At 48.6% G+C, this 22,379-nt stretch overlaps 1 protein-coding gene across 1 annotated transcript in view; it reads right to left on the reverse strand.

Annotated features, from left to right (window-relative positions):
* DMBT1 (deleted in malignant brain tumors 1) overlaps positions 1-22,379 on the reverse strand; it is a 67,373-nt gene that overhangs the window by 40,112 nt on the left and 4,882 nt on the right. The window contains 16 exon segments of the mRNA XM_070363768.1: positions 476-505; positions 1,280-1,336; positions 1,339-1,602; positions 2,693-2,719; positions 3,299-3,328; positions 4,106-4,429; positions 5,530-5,556; positions 6,136-6,165; positions 6,954-7,277; positions 8,306-8,332; positions 8,924-8,953; positions 9,721-10,044; positions 11,101-11,145; positions 13,597-13,626; positions 15,533-15,562; positions 16,593-16,655. Coding sequence (XP_070219869.1) covers positions 476-505; positions 1,280-1,336; positions 1,339-1,602; positions 2,693-2,719; positions 3,299-3,328; positions 4,106-4,429; positions 5,530-5,556; positions 6,136-6,165; positions 6,954-7,277; positions 8,306-8,332; positions 8,924-8,953; positions 9,721-10,044; positions 11,101-11,145; positions 13,597-13,626; positions 15,533-15,562; positions 16,593-16,655 — 1,662 coding nt within the window.

Here is a 22,379-nt window from a genome sequence, read left to right on the forward strand (position 1 = left end):
TCTGGGAAGAAGCCTTTTCTGAGAGTTTTTGTGAGCCCAGATCATGTCATCAAAGGTACACAGTCATCTAAGGAGGTGGCACAGCCCATAGAGCCATCAGCATGCCCTGCTGACTGGGTACTTCTTAGTAATAGCATCACCTAGACTCCATCTGGGGTAAAGGACAGGAAAAAGCTCTGTCCTCTCCATACACAGAAGTCTTGGTCCAGGAATACGTTCAAGCAGAAATGACCCCAGGACAGACCACCCTGTCATCCGAGCTCTGGGAGACACTGTGTAGCCACGAAGTCCTGAAATCTTGAGCCAGTCCAGAGGATGCCTGTCTTATGGCTCATCTGGAAGTGTCTTTGTGGTCCTGGGCAGGTATTGAGAGGTGGAAAACCTCCTCAGTTCCCTCCTGGGGCTACTTGTTGGGGCCCATGGGGCTGACTGCTGGGGAGAGGAGGTCCCGGGGTCAAGAGGGAGCAGGACTCACCTGGCACAACCGTGGACTGGGTCTGGGAAGCTGGGAAAGAGAGAAAGAAGGCAGGTCAGACACATAGTGCAGAAGGGGCTCCACAGGTGTAACGGGGGTGATGCTAAGCTGCAGACCAGGTGAGGGGTCAGTGCGTGCACCTGCTCTGCCATGGACGGCGGGGCCTCTGCCATCCTCACCCTCAAAGATGCTCTCCTGAGAGGTCCCAGCAGACCAGCACCCCTTATTTCCAAAGTCAAGGTGATTGCCTCTGTGTCTTGATGACACACTGGATCCAGAGTCAATTGCCAGGCTCGCAGCTTTTATGGATCCACTGAGGAATGAGACAGGGTCCCAGCCCCAGGTCAAGTCCCATGTGTGATCTGTCAGGCTCGACCTTAGGGGATGACAAGGGGGTGCCTGGCAGGTCTTACAGGGGCCACCGCCCTGCTCACAGCAGTTCTGGTGTCTAGACCGTGCTTCCCGGTTCCTTGGGGGCCACGGTCCAGGACTCAGGAGGCAGAACAGGGCCACTGGCATCCCCAGCCCATGATCTCTACTCAGAGACCTCCTGGCAGACCTGCGCTCTTTTGCCTCTGGTTTGCACTGGGGCATGGAGCGAAATGTCACTTTCCATTTGGTTTGTTGTTTTGGTAATTCTCAATCTACATACCCAGGGGCCAGACAAAAGCTAATATACTAAATAAGCAAAGCACTAGGAGGATTTCAAGGGAAAGGGAAATGTAGAGAGTGCTTCGTGAGGGGATCAGAATGTGAGCAAGAAACCAGCTCCAGAGAAGCGCACCCAGCATATTTGAGACCCACCTGAGCAGATGACGCTGGCATCCTCGCTGTGTGCGCAGTTGTGTGAATTCCAGGGCTGTGGGAGCAGCTCCACAGGTAGGTCTCATGGCCTGAGCAGCCCACGTCGTCCAGGACAATGGGCCCTGAGCCCTGACCGAACCGGGCACCTCCTGGGGCTGAAATGGCCCAGCCACAGCCCAGCTGCCTGCAGACCACGTTGGCGTCGTTGGTGTCCCAGCTGTCGTCACACACGGTGCCCCAGGAGCCTCGGTACAGGACCTCCACCCGGCCCTGACACCTGTCACCTCCATTGACCAGCCTCAGGGCCAAACCCGATTCGGTTCCTAGAAGGAGACAGGAAAAGTCAGCCTCCTGTTTCTCCTGAAGGAAAAGGCACTGGGGCCTGAGATTCAGATTTCTTCCAGGGAAAGGCTGCTGAGGTCTAGGCAGTGAGTCCATAAGGACTGGACTGAGCGTGGTCCTCACTCTTTATCTCCGATGGCTGTGTGATAGAAGCCTTGACTGTGCACTGTGGACTAGCTTTGCAGGTTCTCTGATGGCATCCCCAAATTCAGCAATTCAGGCACTGAATCCTGTCTCAAGATGCAGGTGGTAGGAGGGAAGCCCACAGCCTGTGTGGGCAACCTACATCCGAGACCTCTGGGATAAAACGAGCCTCTGCAAAGGAGACCACTGACACAGCTTCCCATTCCCACCAAGGTGCCGAGTTCGGCCATTCACCCCTACGTGGGAACCCACTCCATCAGCCCAAGGTTATTCTGAAGACTTTTCCACTCAGTACGCATTCAGGTACTTTCACACACAAAGTGTAGCTTGAAGCTTTTTTTTTTTTTTTTTTTGCTTGAATCCTGAAATAACCTTGGAATTGTTGCATATCATTGGAGGACTTGGAGATGACTGGGGAGAAGGCACCTATTACCAGCAGGCTGTTCACAATCCCTCCAGGACTTGTCAGCTCAACATCAAGAACAAAAAGACTCTTTCCTCCTGTGGCAGGAGACTAGTGGCTGACAGGCGCCCCCTGGCCGGAAGCAACCTGACAGTGCAGCTCATAAACAAAACCAAGCAGAGGTCAGAAAAGTGCATGGGGACAAAGAGTATTGGAACTTCTGGATCCTGCTGTACCTGAAGGTTGCCCTATGGCTCAGTATCCTCGACATGTAGGCCGAGGCACGAGCCCTAATTAAGAGAGTGTGAGTGGCCATCCTAATACTTGCAAACAAAAGCATTCTGAGTAACATATGGCACAACTCATAGGTAAAGCTTATCCATATCTCTGGCAATGAAGGCAACCGTCCAGATTAGATGAGGTAGTGACCTCAGAACCTGGACCCAAGAGGCCAAAACTGCATCCATGTCTGTGGACTGGAGTGTGGCATGCTGGTAATTTAGCAGGATCTTAATGTTGCTTACCATAGGCAGTTGTCGGATACCACCAATCTGCCGGGGAAACAAAGCAGGATTACAAAGAAGGTCGGTAGAATCAAGGTAGGTCTCGTTCCTATGACCAGGGACAGGACAGTGGGACCTGAGGGGCTCCACCATCTGGGAAGAAGCTTTTTCTGAGAGTTTTTGTGAGCCCAGATCATGTCATCAAAGGTACACAGTCATCTAAGGAGGTGGCACAGCCCATAGAGCCATCAGCATGCCCTGCTGACTGGGTACTTCTTAGTAATAGCATCACCTAGACTCCATCTGGGGTAAAGGACAGGAAAAAGCTCTGTCCTCTCCATACACAGAAGTCTTGGTCCAGGAATACGTTCAAGCAGAAATGACCCCAGGACAGACCACCCTGTCATCCGAGCTCTGGGAGACACTGTGTAGCCACGAAGTCCTGAAATCTTGAGCCAGTCCAGAGGATGCCTGTCTTATGGCTCATCTGGAAGTGTCTTTGTGGTCCTGGGCAGGTATTGAGAGGTGGAAAACCTCCTCAGTTCCCTCCTGGGGCTACTTGTTTGGGCCCATGGGGCTGACTGCTGGGGAGAGGAGGTCCCGGGGTCAAGAGGGAGCAGGACTCACCTGGCACAACCGTGGACTGGGTCTGGGAAGCTGGGAAAGAGAGAAAGAAGGCAGGTCAGACACATAGTGCAGAAGGGGCTCCACAGGTGTAACGGGGGTGATGCTAAGCTGCAGACCAGGTGAGGGGTCAGTGCGTGCACCTGCTCTGCCATGGACGGCGGGGCCTCTGCCATCCTCAACCCTCAAAGATGCTCTCCTGAGAGGTCCCAGCAGACCAGCACCCTTATTTCCAAAGTCAAGGTGATTGCCTCTGTGTCTTGATGACACACTGGATCCAGAGTCAATTGCCAGGCTCGCAGCTTTTATGGATCCACTGAGGAATGAGACAGGGTCCCAGCCCCAGGTCAAGTCCCATGTGTGATCTGTCAGGCTCGACCTTAGGGGATGACAAGGGGGTGCCTGGCAGGTCTTACAGGGGCCACCGCCCTGCTCACAGCAGTTCTGGTGTCTAGACCGTGCTTCCCGGTTCCTTGGAGGGGCCACGGTCCAGGACTCAGGAGGCAGAACCGGGGCCACTGGCATCCCCAGCCCATGATCTCTACTCAGAGACCTCCTGGCAGACCTGCGCTCTTTTGCCTCTGGTTTGCACTGGGGCATGGAGCGAAATGTCACTTTCCATTTGGTTTGTTGTTTTGGTAATTCTCAATCTACATACCCAGGGGCCAGACAAAAGCTAATATACTAAATAAGCAAAGCACTAGGAGGATTTCAAGGGAAAGGGAAATGTAGAGAGTGCTTCGTGAGGGGATCAGAATGTGAGCAAGAAACCAGCTCCAGAGAAGCGCACCCAGCATATTTGAGACCCACCTGAGCAGATGACGCTGGCATCCTCGCTGTGTCCGCAGTTGTGTGAATTCCAGGGGCTGTGGGAGCAGCTCCACAGGTAGGTCTCATGGCCTGAGCAGCCCACGTCGTCCAGGACAATGGGCCCTGAGCCCTGACCGAACCGGGCACCTCCTGGGGCTGAAATGGCCCAGCCACAGCCCAGCTGCCTGCAGACCACGTTGGCGTCGTTGGTGTCCCAGCTGTCGTCACACACGGTGCCCCAGGAGCCTCGGTACAGGACCTCCACCCGGCCCTGACACCTGTCACCTCCATTGACCAGCCTCAGGGCCAAACCCGATTCGGTTCCTAGAAGGAGACAGGAAAAGTCAGCCTCCTGTTTCTCCTGAAGGAAAAGGCACTGGGGCCTGAGATTCAGATTTCTTCCAGGAAAGGCTGCTGAGGGTCAGGCAGTGAGTCCATAAGGACTGGACTGAGCGTGGTCCTCACTCTTTATCTCCGATGGCTGTGTGATAGAAGCCTTGACTGTGCACTGTGGACTAGCTTTGCAGGTTCTCTGATGGCATCCCCAAATTCAGCAATTCAGGCACTGAATCCTGTCTCAAGATGCAGGTGGTAGGAGGGAAGCCCACAGCCTGTGTGGGCAACCTACATCCGAGACCTCTGGGATAAAACGAGCCTCTGCAAAGGAGACCACTGACACAGCTTCCCATTCCCACCAAGGTGCCGAGTTCGGCCATTCACCCCTACGTGGGAACCCACTCCATCAGCCCAAGGTTATTCTGAAGACTTTTCCACTCAGTACGCATTCAGGTACTTTCACACACAAAGTGTAGCTTGAGCTTTTTTTTTTTTTTTTTTTTTTTTTTTTTTTTGCTTGAATCCTGAAATAACCTTGGAATTGTTGCATATCATTGGAGGACTTGGAGATGACTGGGGAGAAGGCACCTATTACCAGCAGGCTGTTCACAATCCCTCCAGGACTTGTCAGCTCAACATCAAGAACAAAAAGACTCTTTCCTCCTGTGGCAGGAGACTAGTGGCTGACAGGCGCCCCTGGCCGGAAGCAACCTGACAGTGCAGCTCATAAACAAAACCAAGCAGAGGTCAGAAAAGTGCATGGGGACAAAGAGTATTGGAACTTCTGGATCCTGCTGTACCTGAAGGTTGCCCTATGGCTCAGTATCCTCGACATGTAGGCCGAGGCACGAGCCCTAATTAAGAGAGTGTGAGTGGCCATCCTAATACTTGCAAACAAAAGCATTCTGAGTAACATATGGCACAACTCATAGGTAAAGCTTATCCATATCTCTGGCAATGAAGGCAACCGTCCAGATTAGATGAGGTAGTGACCTCAGAACCTGGACCCAAGAGGCCAAAACTGCATCCATGTCTGTGGACTGGAGTGTGGCATGCTGGTAATTTAGCAGGATCTTAATGTTGCTTACCATAGGCAGTTGTCGGATACCACCAATCTGCCGGGGAAACAAAGCAGGATTACAAAGAAGGTCGGTAGAATCAAGGTAGGTCTCGTTCCTATGACCAGGGACAGGACAGTGGGACCTGAGGGGCTCCACCATCTGGGAAGAAGCTTTTTCTGAGAGTTTTTGTGAGCCCAGATCATGTCATCAAAGGTACACAGTCATCTAAGGAGGTGGCACAGCCCATAGAGCCATCAGCATGCCCTGCTGACTGGGTACTTCTTAGTAATAGCATCACCTAGACTCCATCTGGGGTAAAGGACAGGAAAAAGCTCTGTCCTCTCCATACACAGAAGTCTTGGTCCAGGAATACGTTCAAGCAGAAATGACCCCAGGACAGACCACCCTGTCATCCGAGCTCTGGGAGACACTGTGTAGCCACGAAGTCCTGAAATCTTGAGCCAGTCCAGAGGATGCCTGTCTTATGGCTCATCTGGAAGTGTCTTTGTGGTCCTGGGCAGGTATTGAGAGGTGGAAAACATCCTCAGTTCCCTCCTGGGGCTACTTGTTGGGGCCCATGGGGCTGACTGCTGGGGAGAGGACATCCTGGGGTCAAGAGGCAGCAGGACTCACCTGGCACAACCGTGGACTGGGTCTGGGCAGCTGGGGGCGAAAGAGGGCAGGTCAGACACATAGTGCAGAAGGGGCTCCATGGGGCCAAAGGGAGTGATGCTAAGCTCTAGAGCAGATGAGCTGCCAGTCCTTGCACCTGCTCTGCCATGGGAAGGGGTGGGCTCTGCCATCTTCAACCCTCCAAAGAGGCTCCTTCTGAGAAGTTCCAACAGACCAGCAGCTCTTATTTCCAATGTCAAGATAATTGACTCTGTGTCTTGATGACACAGTGGATGCAGAGTCAATCGTCAGGCTCACAGCTTTTATGGATCCACTGAGGCAGTGAGCCAGGGCTCCAGCTCCAGGTCAAGTCCTTTGTGTGATCTGTCAGGCTCGACCTTAGGGGATTTCAAGGCAGTGCCTGGCAGGTCACAGAGGGGCCACTGCCCTGCTCACAGCAGTCCGGGTGCCAGACTGTGCTTCCTAGTTCCTTGGAGGGGCCACAGTCAGGACTCAGGAGGAAGAACCGGGGCCACTGGCAGCCGCAGCCCATGCCCTCCGCTCAGAGACCTCCTGGCAGACCTGCGCTCTTTTGCCTCTGGTTTGCACTGGGGCATGGAGCGAAATGTCACTTTCCATGTGTTTTGGGTTTTTTGTTTTTTTTTTTGTAATTCTCAATCTACATACCCAAGGGCCAGACAAAAGCTAATATACTGAATAAGCAAAGCACTGGGAGGATTTCAAGGGAAAGGGAAATGTAGAGAGTGCTTCGCAAGGGGATCAGAATGTGAGCAAGAAACCACCTCCAGAGAAGCGCACCCAGCTTATTTGAGACCCACCTGAGCAGATGACGCTGGCGTCCTCGCTGTGTCCGCAGTTGTGTGTGTTCCAGGGGTTGTGGGAGCAGCTCCACAGGTAGGTCTCATGGCCTGAGCAGCCCACGTCGTCCAGGACAATGGGCCCTGAGCCCTGACCGAACCGGGCACCTCCTGGGGCTGAAATGGCCGAGCCACAGCCCAGCTGCCTGCAGACCACGTTGGCGTCGTTGGTGTCCCAGCTGTCGTCACACACGGTGCCCCAGGAGCCTCGGTACAGGACCTCCACCCGGCCCTGACACCTGTGTTCTCCGTTCACCAGCCTCAGGGCCAAACCCGATTCGGTTCCTGGAAGGAGACAGGAAAAGTCACTCTCTTTGTCTCCTGAAGGAAGGAGTCCTGATGTCTGAGTGAGATTTCGATATCTTCCAAGGAAAGAGACTGAGTCTAGTTCTTGTTCCTTATCGGGAGCTCTTGACTGAAGTCTGGCCATCATGGCTGACCCACCAGGGACTGTGTCAGGGAACCATGTCTGTGTGCTGAGCTATGCACATTCTCTGATTGGTTCCCCACAACTCCTGGAATTCAGGAGCAGAGCTCAGCCTTGGGATGCCAGAGGGAGAGGGTGCCCACGTCCTGCATCCCTAATGACCCCTGAGATGGACAGGAGCCCATGCATCAGGGTACCACCAGACACAGCTTCCCAGCCCCCCAAGGTGCCTCTTTCTGCTGCTCACCCAACTTGGGTCTCTACCTCACTTGACCCGAAATTGTTCTGAAGGCTTGCTTTCCACTGAACTCCATGTTGTTTTCAAACACAAAACTTAGCCTGGATATAAAATAAATCACAGACCCACAGCCTATCACCAGAGCACATGGAGATGATTGGGGGAATGGCACCTATTGCCAGCAGGCTGCTCGCAGTCTCTCCAGGACTTGTCAGTGGAAGGTCTAGAAAAGAGACTCTTTCTTCCTGTTGGGATGTAGACTTGGGCTGAACCCTGCCCCCATGGCAGGAAGGAAAGTTAGAGTGAAGCCCAAACACATAAAAAAGCAGAGGTATAAAAAGTGGCGAAGACAGCTAGTCCTGGAACCTCTGGATCCAGCTGTACCTGAAGACAGAATTATGACTAAACATCTTAGACAAGAAAGTAACTGGATCCTCGTCCGGCTGAAGTGAGTGTCAGCTGAAATCCTACCACTAGCAAGCTAAACCAGCCAAACGAATACATTCTCTAACGGATAGGTGAAGGTTATCCACAGATCTGATGAGTAAAGGGAATCCCCAACGTTGAATGAGGTGGTGAACACAGAGCCTTAATCCAAGATTTAGACACTGAACCCTGATAGTTTGGCAGTATCCAAGTGATGCTTACCATAATTAGTTGTCGGGTACCACCAGTCTGCAGGGGAAACAGAGCAGGATTACAAAGGTCGGTAGAATCAAGGTTGGTCTAGTTCCTATGCCTGGGATCAGGACAGCGGGATCTGAGAGGCTCCACAGTCCGGGGAGAAGAAGCCTTTTCTGAGAGTTTGCTGTGAGCCCAGATCATGTCATCAAAGGTACACACTCATCTAAAGAGGTGCAACAGCCCACAGAACAATCAGTATGCCCTGCTGACTGGGTACTTCTTGGTAATATAAACGCCTAGACTCGGCCATGGGTGGAGGACAGGAGAAAGCTCTGTCCTCTCCATACACAGAACTCTTGGTCCAGAGAATGCATTCAAGCAGAAAAGACCCTGGGACACATCACCCTGTCACCCAAAGCTCTGGGGAGACACTGTGTAGCCACAAAGTCCTGAAATCTTGAGCCAGTCCAGAGGATGCCTGAGTTATGGTTCATCTGGAAATGTCTATGTGCTCTAGAGTGACCAGGGCCGGTACTGAGAGGTGGAAAACCTCCACAGTCCCCTCCTGGGGCTGCTGGATGGGGGCCTGGGAGTGACTGTGGGGGAGGGGACATCCCGGAGTCAAGAGGCAGCAGGACTTACCTGGCACAACCGTGGACTGGGTCTGGGCACCTGGAGGGGAGAGAAGGGAGGTCAGACACAGTGCATAGAACGGGCTCCATGAGGGCAAAGGGGTGATGCTAAGATGCAGACCAGGTGAGGAGTCAGTGTGTGCACCTGCTCTGCCATGGACGGCGGGGCCTCTGCCATCCTCAACCCTCCAAAGATGCTCCTCCTGAGAGGTCCCGGCAGACTAGCATCCCTTATTTCCAACGTCAAGGTGATTGACTTTGTGTTGATGACACAGTGGACCTGGAGCCAATCGTCAGGCTCACAGCTTTTACGGATCCACTGAGGCAGTGAGACAGGTCTCCAGCTCCAGGTCAAGTCCCGTGTGTGATCTGTCAGGCTCAACCTTAGGGGATGACAACGTGGTGCCTGGCAGGTCACACAGGGGCCACTGCCCTGCTCTCGGCAGGCTGGGTGCCCAGACCGTGCTTCCCAGTTCCTAAGGTCCGGGACTCAGGAGGCAGAACCGGGGCCGCCAGCAGCCGGTGCCCTCTGCTCAGAGACCTCCTGGCAGACCTGCGCTCTTTTGCCTCTGGTTTGCACTGGGGCATGGAGCGAAAGGTTTAATGTCACTTTCAGTTTGTTTTTTTGTTGTTGTTCTAATTCCCATCTACATACCCAGGGGCCAGACAAAAGCTAATATACTAAATAAGCAAAGCACTGGGAGGATTTCAAGGGAAAGGGAAATGTAGAGAGTGCTTCGTGAGGGGATCAGAATGTGAGCAAGAAACCACCTCCAGAGAAGCGCACCCAGCATATTTGAGACCCACCTGAGCAGATGACGCTGGCATCCTCGCTGTGTCCGCAGTTGTGTGAATTCCAGGGGCTGTGGGAGCAGCTCCACAGGTAGGTCTCATAGCCTGAGCAGCCCACGTCGTCCAGGACAATGGGCCCTGAGCCCTGACCAAACCGGGCACCTCCTGGGGCTGAAATGGCCCAGCCACAGCCCAGCTGCCTGCAGACCACGTTGGCGTCGTTGGTGTCCCAGCTGTCGTCACACACGGTGCCCCAGGAGCCTCGGTACAGGACCTCCACCCGGCCCTGACACCTGTGTTCTCCGTTTACCAGCCTCAGGGCCAAACCCGATTCGGTCCCTAGAGGGCAGCACAGGGAACCACTTCATGTTTCTCTTGAGGTCACAGGACTAAGGCAGGTTCCACTCAGGGGACTTCTAATGGCTTTAGATCAAAGCAGTCCATCCTAAAGGAAATCAACCCTGAATATTGACTGGAAGGACCGATGCTGAAGCTGCAACTCCAGTGCTTTGGCCACCTAATGGAAAGAACTGCCTCATTGGAAAAGACCCTGATGCTGTGAAAGATTGAGGAGAGGACGAGAAGGGGTCAACAGAGGATGAGATGGTTGGATGGCATCACCAACTCAATGAACATGAGTTTGAGCAAGCTCGGGGAGATGGTGAAGGACAGGGAAGCCTGGCGTGCTGCCGTCCACTGGGTTGCAAAGAGTCTGACACGACTAAGGGAGTAAACAACAACAAATGGCTGCAGTTCCCTGGGCTGGGGGTCACCTTTGAACAAGGCTGTGAGTTAACCTTCATCACAAGGAAATAAACAGAGACTTTCTTCCCCCAGCCCAGACTACCAGGACCTCAGGCTCTCCTGGCTGTAACTCTCAGCTCTCCTACTGGAGGAGCCCCCAGGGTGGGTTACAGGACCTCTGCACCCCAAGCTAAAGGACCATGGTTCCTATAGAGTGAACAAAAATCAATGAGGCCCCATATGGACTCAGGTAGATCCCAGACAAGCTGGCATCCTCAACAGATTTCAATTGCCTCTCCAGGCTCTGTAGCCAGTGACCTTGAATCCTAGCTTGACCCGAGGTCAGCATGTATCAGTGAGGATAACATGGTGGGCATGGAGCACGGGGAACAGGACTCTCTTAGAGACAGAAAACCAAGCTCCATCTTGGATCTCCTTAGAGATGTCTCTGCAGGTTGATCCCTCCCCTATCTCAGAGTCAAGATCCGTGGAAGAGACACCCATTCAGTGAGGCCTTGTTCAGAGGACCTCCCTGTTTGAGAGCTAAGCAACCCCATCCCTTATGCCTTCTGCACCTCTTCTGTACCAGATATAGACCTCCGGGTGCAGCAGGGGAATGAGCCCACAAGGATCCCACATAACAAATGTTACCTTCTATTGGGTTCACTGTTGAGAGTTCCTCCGTGGCAAATATAACTGCAGAGTGGAGAGAAGGAAAGGTCATTGGGTTGTTGCTCTCCTCCAGGGAGGACTGGCCCTCAAGCTTGGCTCGGAAATGGGGCTGGAGGCAAAGATCCAGAAGCCCTGCCCACTGCCCCAAGGCTGTGTTCCTCCTGAAGCAGAAGGCAAATCTGTCTCTTTGCCAGCCCTCATTCAATGTTGGAGGCCACCAGGGACATTTTTGGTTCCTGTTACCACCTCCTATGCTTCCACAATCTCCATTCAAAAAAATCACCCTGTGGATGAATGGCCCAAATCTATTCACAAGACTAACTTGAAATGGGCTTCCCTGGTGGCTCAGCAGTAAAGAGTGTGCCTGCAATGCAGGAGACGCAGGAGACCTGGGTTCGATCCCTGGGTCGTGAAGATTCCCTGGAGGAGGGCATGGCAACTCACTCCAGTATTCTTGCCTGGAGAATCTCATAGAGAGAGGAGCCTGGCGTGCTACAGTCCTTGGGGTCACAAAGAGTCGGATACAACTGAAGCAACCGAACATGCATGCAAACTTCAAATACCAACTGCCTGTTTCTATGGTGCAAACATACTCTGAGATGACGACATCTACTGTCACTGAGGTATTCCCGAGGGTGGGCCCAACTAGGAGGAAAGATGTTCCCAAAGGTGCATCTCCAAAGCAAAGATACCTGCTGCAACGTGACTGCTTAGACAGAAATGCTCTCTTGGGGGACATATTCTTAGGTGGTGACTGGATTTCACAGCCACATCCTGTGCTTAGTGACATGTATGTGCACACAGCAGCCCACATAGTAAATGCCACAGGTTGCTCTGAGAGTGTGTGTGCTCAGTCGTGTCTGACTCTTTGCGACCCCGTGGACTGTAGCCCACCAGGCTCCTCTGTCCATGGAATCTTCCAGGCAAGAATACTGGAGCAGGTCACCATTTCCTATTCCAGGGGATCTTCCTGACCTAGGGATCGAACCCGTGTCTTCTGCATTAGCAGATGGACTCTTTATCACTGCGCCACCTGGGAAGCAGGAATAGTCAATCGGATGGCCTGTAGGCTTTTCCCAGGGTGCACTCTGGGGTTTTTTTAGCTCCAGCTACTGCTCTCTTCTGATCATTTCTGTGAATGGTCCCTGCAGAAATCCAGCTTCCACCTGTGCCTTTCTCCTGGAGGTCAATCACCAGAAACCTGCCCCTCAAGTCCCTCCCAGGCCATTCCTGGACCCTCAGGGCATGCTCTGAAAGGGCAGGGATTGGCCTCGACGCAGCCAGGACCCAATAGCAGGGTCAGCTGCCCTAAGTGAGCGCGTGAAAGATGCTAATGTACCAAAGTCGGCACAAAGGGTGTGTATGCTCACTGTGGAGAAGGAGGAGGGAGGATCCATTTAGAAAGAATCGTGGACAGAGCCAAAGAGACCTGTTCCGGGTTCAAATCCCTGCCCAGCCACTGGCCCACCACGTGATCTGAGATATAGAACTTGACAAGATACCTAAGGATGCCCTGGTTCCTCCATCTGCACAAAGGTAATTATCCTACTTACCTCAAAGTGCTGTTGGGAAGATTTCATAACAGTAGCACTTTCTATGTGCACTAGTTGAGCACTTACTCTGTGCCAGCCAGTCTTTTAAATGCTTTTTTTTAAAATATATATTAACTCATTCTTTGTAAGAAAATAATTTTGTGCAGGGTACAAAGCAAGTCCTTGGGAGATATTAACTGTGTTCGATAGAACTGGCATTCATGGCAAGAAGAGGCACTGATTCTACCCTCCTCCCACCACCTCCTGACTCCAAGCTGAAGCCAATCTCATGCAATGAATAACTGACAGGTAGAGAGAAGAAAGCTGAGTGCCGAAGAATTGATGCTTTTGAACTGTGGTGTTGGAGAAGACTCTTGAGAGTCCCTTGGACTGCAAGGAGATCCAACCAGTCCATTCTGAAGGAGATCAGTCCTGAATATTCATTGGAAGAACTGATGCTGAAACTGAAACTCCAATACTTTGGCTACCTGATGCGGAGAGCTGACTCATTTGAACAGACTCTGATGCTGGGAAAGATGGAAGGCAGGAGGAGAAGGGGACGACAGAGAATGAGATGATTGGATGGCATCACCAACTCAATGGACATGAGTTTGAGTAAATTCTGGGAGTTGGTGATGGACAGAGGCCTGGCATGCTGCAGTCCATGGGGTCGCGCAAAGCGTCAGACACAACTGAGTGACTGAACTGACTGACTGAGAGAGACGAAGGGAGAAGAAGGACACAGGGGACTTGTTGGGTGTGTGTCTAGGACACACCAAGGGTCTTGGCACCCCTGGACTCCTCCTGCTCCATCCTTGCATTCTAAACGCCAGGCCCTTTTCCTGTGGCCCAGGCTGCTCTCAACCTCAGTTCGCCGCATCCCTGGCCGACCCGGCCAACAAGCAAAGCTCCAGGGAAGGCAAGTGAACAAAAAATGTCTTACCATCATTTATAGTCTGGAAATTCCCCTGATCTAGAAAGAAATACAGATTCATCTTAGTCGGTTCTGCTGTTTCTAAATGACACGCGGTCACAGCAAAGGGCTTGAGGTCCACCTTACAATCACGCCAGGGGGCGCTGTGATTCAGTCTTGAGCTTGTGAGCCTGTGGCATTCTTGCTAAAAGCGTTTGGGGTTTTGGAATAGAACTTCAAACCAAATGGGCCGTTTGTTTTGAACTACTATGGGGCGTTCAGTAGCTTTAGACGTAATAAAGTACGTGTCTGTTTACCATGCCCCTAACACTAGTTAACAGTCCCATGCGATCTATGCTCAGAAACCACCCAGCTTATTTCATTCTCCTGAGTACTATCTTTTCTGCCGAGCAGACTGCATCGATCTCCAAGTCTGAGGATTTTGTGGATGGGAACCTTGTCTGAGCCCTCTCCATGGACTAAGCGGAGGATGTCCAGCCTAAGGGGATGGTAGAGACGGACAGGATGGCACAAAAAGGAGGCTGTAACAACAATTCAAGACGTGACCAAGGATTAGCATCCCGGAAACGTGTTCACGATCCTCTTCTGAATTCGCCTCCATCGTCTCCATGCAGATTTAGACAAGGACTTAGAAGGCAAATAAGAACTGCGTCTGGGTGGCAGCCGCCCACCTGCCTGCTCTTCACTCTTTTGCCCCCAAAGATGAACGCTGTTCTACCGCTAATGGCAGCTGACACTTCTGAACTCCATTGATCAGAAGTCCTTTTTTTGCCCTAGAGCTTCAGAAAATATGTCAAAGGTACAGTTTGGGAAATGGAACTTAGAGATAAGCCCCCATCAGGGAACTGTGATGCTTAGATAAAATATTAGGGTGGGGGTGAGGGTAGGGTGACTAAGTCAGCCTAAGTCTATATCTGTTCCCTCGAGTTCCTGGCACCAGTGCCAGGAATAACAGAAAAATGCTCTTCCTTCCTCCTCTGTCTGGCCAACTCTTACACCAGCCCTATACCTCCGTTTACCTGTGACTTCCACGGGGTGGCTCTCTCTGATGGCTTGAGCACAGGCCTCTTGCCAAGGACATCTCTCCCCAGCACCCATCATAGCTGTACTTGTAACTGTGTGCTCAGAGATTACTGTCTTTCTTTCCATAAAACCCTAAGTCGCTCCAGGGGCCTGTCCTGTTTAGAAGGATCCTGGTAGGACTCGCTCTTGACGGACAAGGTGGCATTGATGTTGAGCCCATTGTGAAAGATGTGTGAAAGTTCAATGTTAGCAACTCTCTTATGGAAAAGTCTTTACATCAACAAGCCAGACTTAACGGTGTACCCAATAACCATTTGGGAAAATGTTTAAAAGCTGCATTTACTTGACATTAAGCAAAACGTAGACATTAAGAAAAAATAAGTTTAAAAAGGTAGCACTTAAAATATATGCATAGATCTCCTGTCATTTGCTTTGGAAATTCTTAGTCAAATCTTATAAGTACATTGCAAACATGAAAGCTTAATTCAATCCTGGGCCATGTAGCAGGCTTGATCAAAATGGGGTCTGCAGACCATCTTTATTTTCAGTTACATAAAAATTCAGATACCCAAGTCCCACCCCAGACCACCCAAATCCAAGTGTCTGGGGTGGGGAGGTGAATTCTAAGGACCTGCATTCAACCAAATACCCTAGTTGATTCTGATGTGCACTGAAGTTTGAGGTGAAGGCAAAACAAAATCAAAGAAAAAACTAACTGTGTAACCACAGTCCATTTGTCCTGCAGCTGAAAGAAGTTTCTATTGCCTTCGTATTTCCATGAAGGACGCAAATCACATTATTACCCAATCCTCATACCATTCACTAAGTTCCAGAGAGGCTGTGTGTATTCTTCAGATATAAATAGCTATATAGAATGATAAACTTTAAACCAAATACACCATACCATTTTCAAAATACTTACCATGTGTTCTGGGAGAATCTGACTCAGAAACTATAAAAGAATAAAAGAAAAATCAGACATGTGCATGTTTCATGCATAAGGACCCTAACCAAGAAATCCACCTTTGAGCCATTGCTTTTTTTATAGTTGACTCTCAATTGCAGATCTAGTGCAATGAGAGATCTAAGCTTGCTTCCAAAATGCCTGCAGGGTGAAAGTACACAAAGACTTGTTTTTTGTTTTTTTAAAAAGGAAGTCTACACTTATGCCATCTCTTCTTCCTTGCACACATACCCAAGGAGGCCCATTTTTAAAAGCTTAATCATGGCAGATGATGTTGAACATTTTCTAGCCTGGGAACCTGGAGTCATACTCCAGAGTTCTACATCATACTCAAGAATTTTACAAGTGTCATCTCAGCTCATCCTCATAGAACCCCATAGGGAAGCTGGCTTGAGTAGGTGACCCAGACCAACTGACCAGTAAGTGACAGCCGGACCTGTACTCAGATGGTTGCTCTTAACCATTTCGCTCTTCTACCTTCCAGTGTATATATATTTACCAATTGTATTATTTGTATTTGGCTCAAATCATAGTCTGTGCTTTTGCGCAAGCAGGTATGCTCATGCACACACAGGACTGCCATAAAAGAGGAATTAGGGAGCAGAAGCAGTTAGCACTTAGAGCACTGACTGAGGCCAGGGTACTCCTTATTCCCCCAAGACTTGTAGCAGTTCTAGAGAAGAAAAGGAATGTGATTCTCACCAGAGAGGCTCAGCTACATACGCTGCCCCACCACTGCCCCTGCCGCCCTGCTGGACACCCAGTGGGGCCGCCTGGGGGCCAGAGACCTTAGGAAAGGAGTGTGACCGGACAGACACGGCCTGGGGGCCGATCTCATGGTCAGGATGGAACCTCACGAGGAAGGAGCTAAGGGTCTAGGTGGACCCCATCAGAGGAAACCCTTCCTGTCCCACATCTAAAACCCAGCAGAATTCTCTGTGGCAGTCCCTCCTGAGTCCTTGGGGGTGGCCTTGGGCACCACAATTGCCCAGCCTATCTAGAGTTCAGGTAGACTTACCAGAGCTGAGTAACTCCCAGAAAGCACTTTCTGTGGTGTGTCTCGTTGCTGATGTTGCTGGAACTACAAAGAAAAACAGGCAGATGAGAGCTCTTCCAAAAACAAGCATTAAAGCCAGACTCACCCTCCCTCCCATCAGCTAATTCGAGCAGCAGAGGGAGTTGCATTGCTCTTTGCTTTGGAGGGTAGCTGGACCCATTATTCATTAACTCATTGATTCACTCAGGGAATATGGGCCTGTCTCTGACCACACAAGGGGCACGGAGGAGAGGGATCCATCACTGAAGGTAAGATGTAATTCTCTGGAGCTCAGAGGCCAATGGCAGCCAAACCTCGTGAGCATGATCAGTCGCTCAGTCGTGTCCAATTCTTTGTGACCCCATGGACTGTAGCCCGCCAGGCTCCTTGGTCCATGGGATTTCCCAGGCAAGAATATTGGAGTGGGTTGCCATGCCCTCCTCCAGGGGGTCTTCCTGACCCAGGGATTGAACCCGTGTCTCCTGCATCTCCTGCATAGGTATGCGGGTTCTTTATCACTGAGCCACCTGGGAAGCCCCTGGCAGCCAGACTTGCTAACCAGTAATTCTCCATTTTGGCCAATGAGGAACACAGTGGAGGGGAAATGGAAACCTCAAAAGAAGCAATTCCTGGGCTTGGAAGAAGGGCAGGAGGACTCCAGAGAGGACAGGATGTTTCAACAAGGCTTAGAAGAAGGCATAGATATATATCAAGAAAGAACAGGGTGAAAGTTGTTAAGTTGCCAGATGAAACTCAGAATGCCCAGTAAAATTTGAATTTCAGATAAACAATGAATTCTTCTTTAATGTAAGTATGTTCAAAATATTACATGGAATATGTATACTTAAAATTTTTATCTAAAATTTGAATTTAGCTGGATGTGTTATATTTTTGTTTACAATATCTGGCTACTCTCCAGTATTCTTGCCAGGGAAATTCCATGGGCAGAGGAGCCTGGCGGGCTACGGTCCATGGGAGATCCCAAAGAGTCAGACATAACTGAAGTGACTTAGCACTCACTAGATGGAAGGCATCCCAGCAGGGGCAGTAGACAAAAAGTTGTTTTAACTGTCCTTTAGGTAACTAACCCCCGAGCCGGATCCACTGAGCTCTCCATCCTTTCTGTAAACCTACTGACCTCTAGCGCTAGGGGGCTAATTTCTAGTACACTTGGCAACTTGCATTCCAACCAAGTTGTGTGATCAGTGAATGACAGATATGAGCCCTGAACCTGTTTATGTTGATTGTACTTGACACTAAAATAAATATTAAGTAAATTGATCAAATATGGTACAAATAGAAAGATGTCCTTCAAAAAAATAAGGCTGAATGCTTTGGAAATAAAACTAAGGTGCTCAAAAGAAATTGAGTGGGTTAGGCAGCAAAAAGGAGAAATATATTTAAAGCAATTGAACTTATACCCTTTGTTCATTCAGTCACTCAGTCATATCCCGCACTTTTGCAACCTCATGGACTGTACCTTGCCAAGCTCCTGTGCCCGTGGGATTTCCCAGGCAAGAATACTGGAGTGGGTTGCCATTTCCTACTCCAGGGGATCTTCCTGAGCCAGAGATCAAACTCTCATCTCCTATGTTGCCAGGCAGATTCTCTACCACTGAGCCACCTAGGAGGCTGCTTTGCAAAGGTCTTTCATTTCACACTCTACTTTAGAGAGACTAAAAATGAAAAGTTATAGATATGCCAAATGGGAGCAATTTATGCAAGAAAGGTGCTGCAGAACTGCAGAAGACCTCTGCTGAGAGAGAAGCCTACAGCAACAAATTGGCGAGTCAAAGTGTGTTTATAAGTTTTAAGATAAAAGGAAACATTTTAAATGTGTATCTATCATATTTTTTATTTTAAACAATATTTTTGAAGGAAAAAAACAACTCCCTGACCCAGTCACATTAGAAAAGGGTTCTTTTAGAACAATGGCTCTTAAAATGGTTCCATGAATCTTCAGTACCAACCAGCACCTGGGAATTTGTTTTTAAAAAATGCAAATTCTTAGGCCTCCCCCAGACTTAAGAATTTACCCTTGAGGTGATGCCCAACAATATGTATCCATTCCAGGTGATTCTGACACACATTAATGTTTGAAAACCACTGTCTACTGTGCAGCAGAAGTGTTTTGACAGAGTGGTAGGGAATAATGTATTCAACAATCACGCTCCTTGTAGAAAGTGAAGAGGAACAATGGGCTGTTGATGACGGTGAAAGAGAAGAGTAAGTTTCAAGCTGGCTTGAAACTCTGCATTAAAAAAACTAAGATCAAGGCATCCAGTCCCATCACTTCATGGCAAATAGAAGGGGCAAAAGTGGAAGCAGTGACAGATTTTATTTTCTTGGGCTCCAAAATCACTGCAGATGGTGACTGCAGCCGTGAAATTGAAAGACGTTTGCTCCTCGGAAGGAATGGCAAACTTGGACAGCAGGTTAAAAAGCAGAGACATCACTTTGCAGACAAAGGTCTGTAGAGTCAAAGCTATGGTTTTTCCAGTAGTTGTGTACAGATGTGAGAGTTGGACCATAAAGAAGACTGAGCGCTGAAGAACTGATGCTTTTGAACTGTGGTGCTGGAGAAGACTCCTGAGAATCCCTTGGACTCCAAAGAGAACAAACCAGTCAATCCTAGGGGAGATCAGCCCTGAATATTCATGTGAAGGACTGATGCTCCAATATTTTGGTCACCTGATACAAAGAGCTGACTATTGGAAAAGACCCTGCTGCTGGGAAAGACTGAAGGCAGGAGGAGAAGGGGGCAGCAGAGGGTGAGATGGTTAGATGGCATCCCTGATCCAATGGACATGAATCTGCGAAAACTCTGGGAGATAGTGGAGGACTGAGGAGCCTGGCGCACTGCAGTCCAAGGGGTGGCAAAGAGTTGGACATAACTTAGCAACTGAAAACAACAACAGCTGGATGCCTGACCCAGCAGGCAGGGGAATGTTGAGATGACACAGTGCTGCCTCTGGAAATTGGCTCTAGTGGACGAAACTTAGAGACAAACAGTTAGAGGACAGGGAACTGAGAGCTCCGATTGTGGGATGTCGGGAGTCCAGAAGAAGAGCTCACGGAATGGAACCAGGACTTCTGAGCAGAAGTGCACCGGGCAGAGGGGAAGATGTGGATGAAAACAGGCTCCAAGGAAGTAAAACACTATAAATAAACTTCCCTTGAGGAGCAACCCAGAAGAATGAAACTACCAACTCTGTGTAAAGCTTCTTGGCTGTCTCCTCAGATGAAGAGATGAATCGGGTTTCCGGATGGAAGGACTGAATATAGGACTATCAGTCGTTCTAAACTAATTCATAGGTTTGATATCATTTCCATCAAAAAGTTTCTCTTGGATTGGTCTTTAAAAAACAATTTTGAAGTTTATCAAGAAAAATAAATAGGCTAGAAATGACTGATAAGTTCTTGAAAAAGGAAAAAAAATCCTGCTGGGGAGAGGGAAGGGACAATGTGGGTTTGGGACTGGGGGTCTTGGCCACCTACGAACCTGGGAGACAGGAACCTCGAGTTCAAATTCTAGCTCTGCTGTTTATTTGGTCTCTAAACTTGGGCAAGCCATTTATTCTCACCCAGTCCTAGTTTCTTCATCTGCAAAAAGATAGTTATACTAACCTACTTCACAAGGTTATTGTGAAGACAGAGTTAGAAAACTATATCAGATGCTTAATTAATATAGTGTTTGCCATGTTGTCAGCATTCAAAAAATTATGATTAGCTCCAAAATATTCAAAATAAAGCTATAAAAATTAAAGCAAAATTTAAAATTTAAATTATTTTAGAATCATTTTAGATATTTACTTCACACCAGAAGGCAAAATAATTTTCAAAACCAAAGAACAGGATTTTATTAAACAAATGAAAACAGGAAACTAGTTAAATGTTTATTTTATTTTTGTGAAATGTCTAGATTTTAAATCAACAGGAAATTACAAAGAAAAATAGCAATAAATTTAATTATGTTAAAATATTTGTGCAGAAGGAAATCAAAATTTAAAGGCAAATAACAAATTGGGAAAATATTTGTCATCAATATAATGGACCAAGTGGAGAGAGTTTGTTCAATATAATGGACAGAGAGAGTTTCTATAAACCAACAAAGATGATACTAACTTTCACACAAAAAAATAGAGGATAAAAACAGACAGTTCAAGTAAAGGAATTCAAATGGCTTAAAATTTTTCACCTTCACTATAAAGCAAAGAAATGCAAATTAAAATAACTACATCAATTTTTATCCAACAATTCAGCCAAGAGTTTTGAATGGTAATATTCAGATTCAGCAAAGTTGTAGAAGATTGCATTCTCCTTTTTTACTATTGGAGAAAGAATTGGTAGATTGCTAGAAAAAATGTAACAGTATGCTTTAAAATCTTAAAATGATCAACTCTCTGACTCAGTAATTCCACATCTAAGAATCTAGCCAAAGGAAATCATAATTTACTTAATGTGGACAACGATGCATGAACAAACATGATCTTCACAGTATTATCTGTTATAATTACAGAAAGAATTGGAAAAAGGGTGGTAGAAATAGGAAGAGGTTGGTAAAAGGGCACAAACTTTCAGCCAGGTGATGAATAAGATCTTAGGATCTAATGTAAAACATGGGGACTACAGTTGATAAAACTGCATCTGTTATACATCTGAAATTTGCTAAGGGAGTAGAACTTATATGTTCTCACCAAAATAAAAATAGACATGTGAGGTGATGGCTATGTTCTCAACTAGATGAGGGAGAATCTTTCCACCACGCATATGCATATCAAATCACCACAAGGTGCTCTTTAAATATCCTGTACATTTCTTGGCCATTCATACCTCAATAAAGCGAAAATTTTTTTAAAAGAATAAAACTTGAAAAAAAAAAACTTCAATCTCCCAAAATCATGAATGCATGTTAAAATGTTCAGAATACAAACTATAGAAAAACTGTATGTTAAATGCTATCCTTTAGGGACTTCCCTGGCTGTCAAGTGGTTAAGACTCTGAGCCTCCACTGCAGGGGACATGGATTTGATTCCTGGTGAGGGAACTAGATTTGGCATGCCACTCGGCGGGTGGGGGGGTGCAGCGGCGTGGGGAGCGGGGAATGATATCACTTCCATACACATGTAATTGGAAAGAAATACGTATTTTAATAAAGCCAATCTCAGGTGATAGGACGAGGTGTGTTTTTATCTTTGCTGTGTTTCTCTGGTTCCTATACTCTCCACCCTAACTGTGCATTAAAAGCTGTGGTTTGAGGCTGAATGCGGGAGATGTGGTGGCAGGTGATTTAGGAGGCAAATTCTTTTAGGTTCAGGAGGAAGTGTGGTTGTAGGCTAAAGGAAAAGAACAAGGATGAAAGAAAAAGAAGATAAGGAAAAAAAAATGAAGCTAAGGATAAAGCAGAGAGGGAGGAAGAGGAAAGAGAAGGAGGGGAGAGAAGGGGACGTGTAGGGAGGGAGATAAGCTGCTCTTATCTCTTGGCAATTACAGCTTTCCCAGCGTTGAGCTAACTGTGCTACCTGCAGTATCTCGTTTTATCCTCAGGATATCCTTTATCAGATTATTACAGTGTCAGATTATTACACAGTCTACTTTATGGAAGGGAAACCCAAGGCTTAGGGACGTGAAACAGCTTGTCAAAGGTCACACAGCGCTGACAGTGAAACTGATGCCAGAAGTCAAGGGCACTGACCCCAGAGTAAATGTGCTCATAGCTCAGCTCCACCGCTTCCCAAGATTCAAGTGCAAACGAGATTCCGTTTCAAC

The sequence above is a fragment of the Bos mutus genome, chromosome 26, assembly GCF_027580195.1.
Source record: "Bos mutus isolate GX-2022 chromosome 26, NWIPB_WYAK_1.1, whole genome shotgun sequence".
In the NCBI taxonomy this organism is placed as follows: Eukaryota; Metazoa; Chordata; class Mammalia; order Artiodactyla; family Bovidae; genus Bos; species Bos mutus.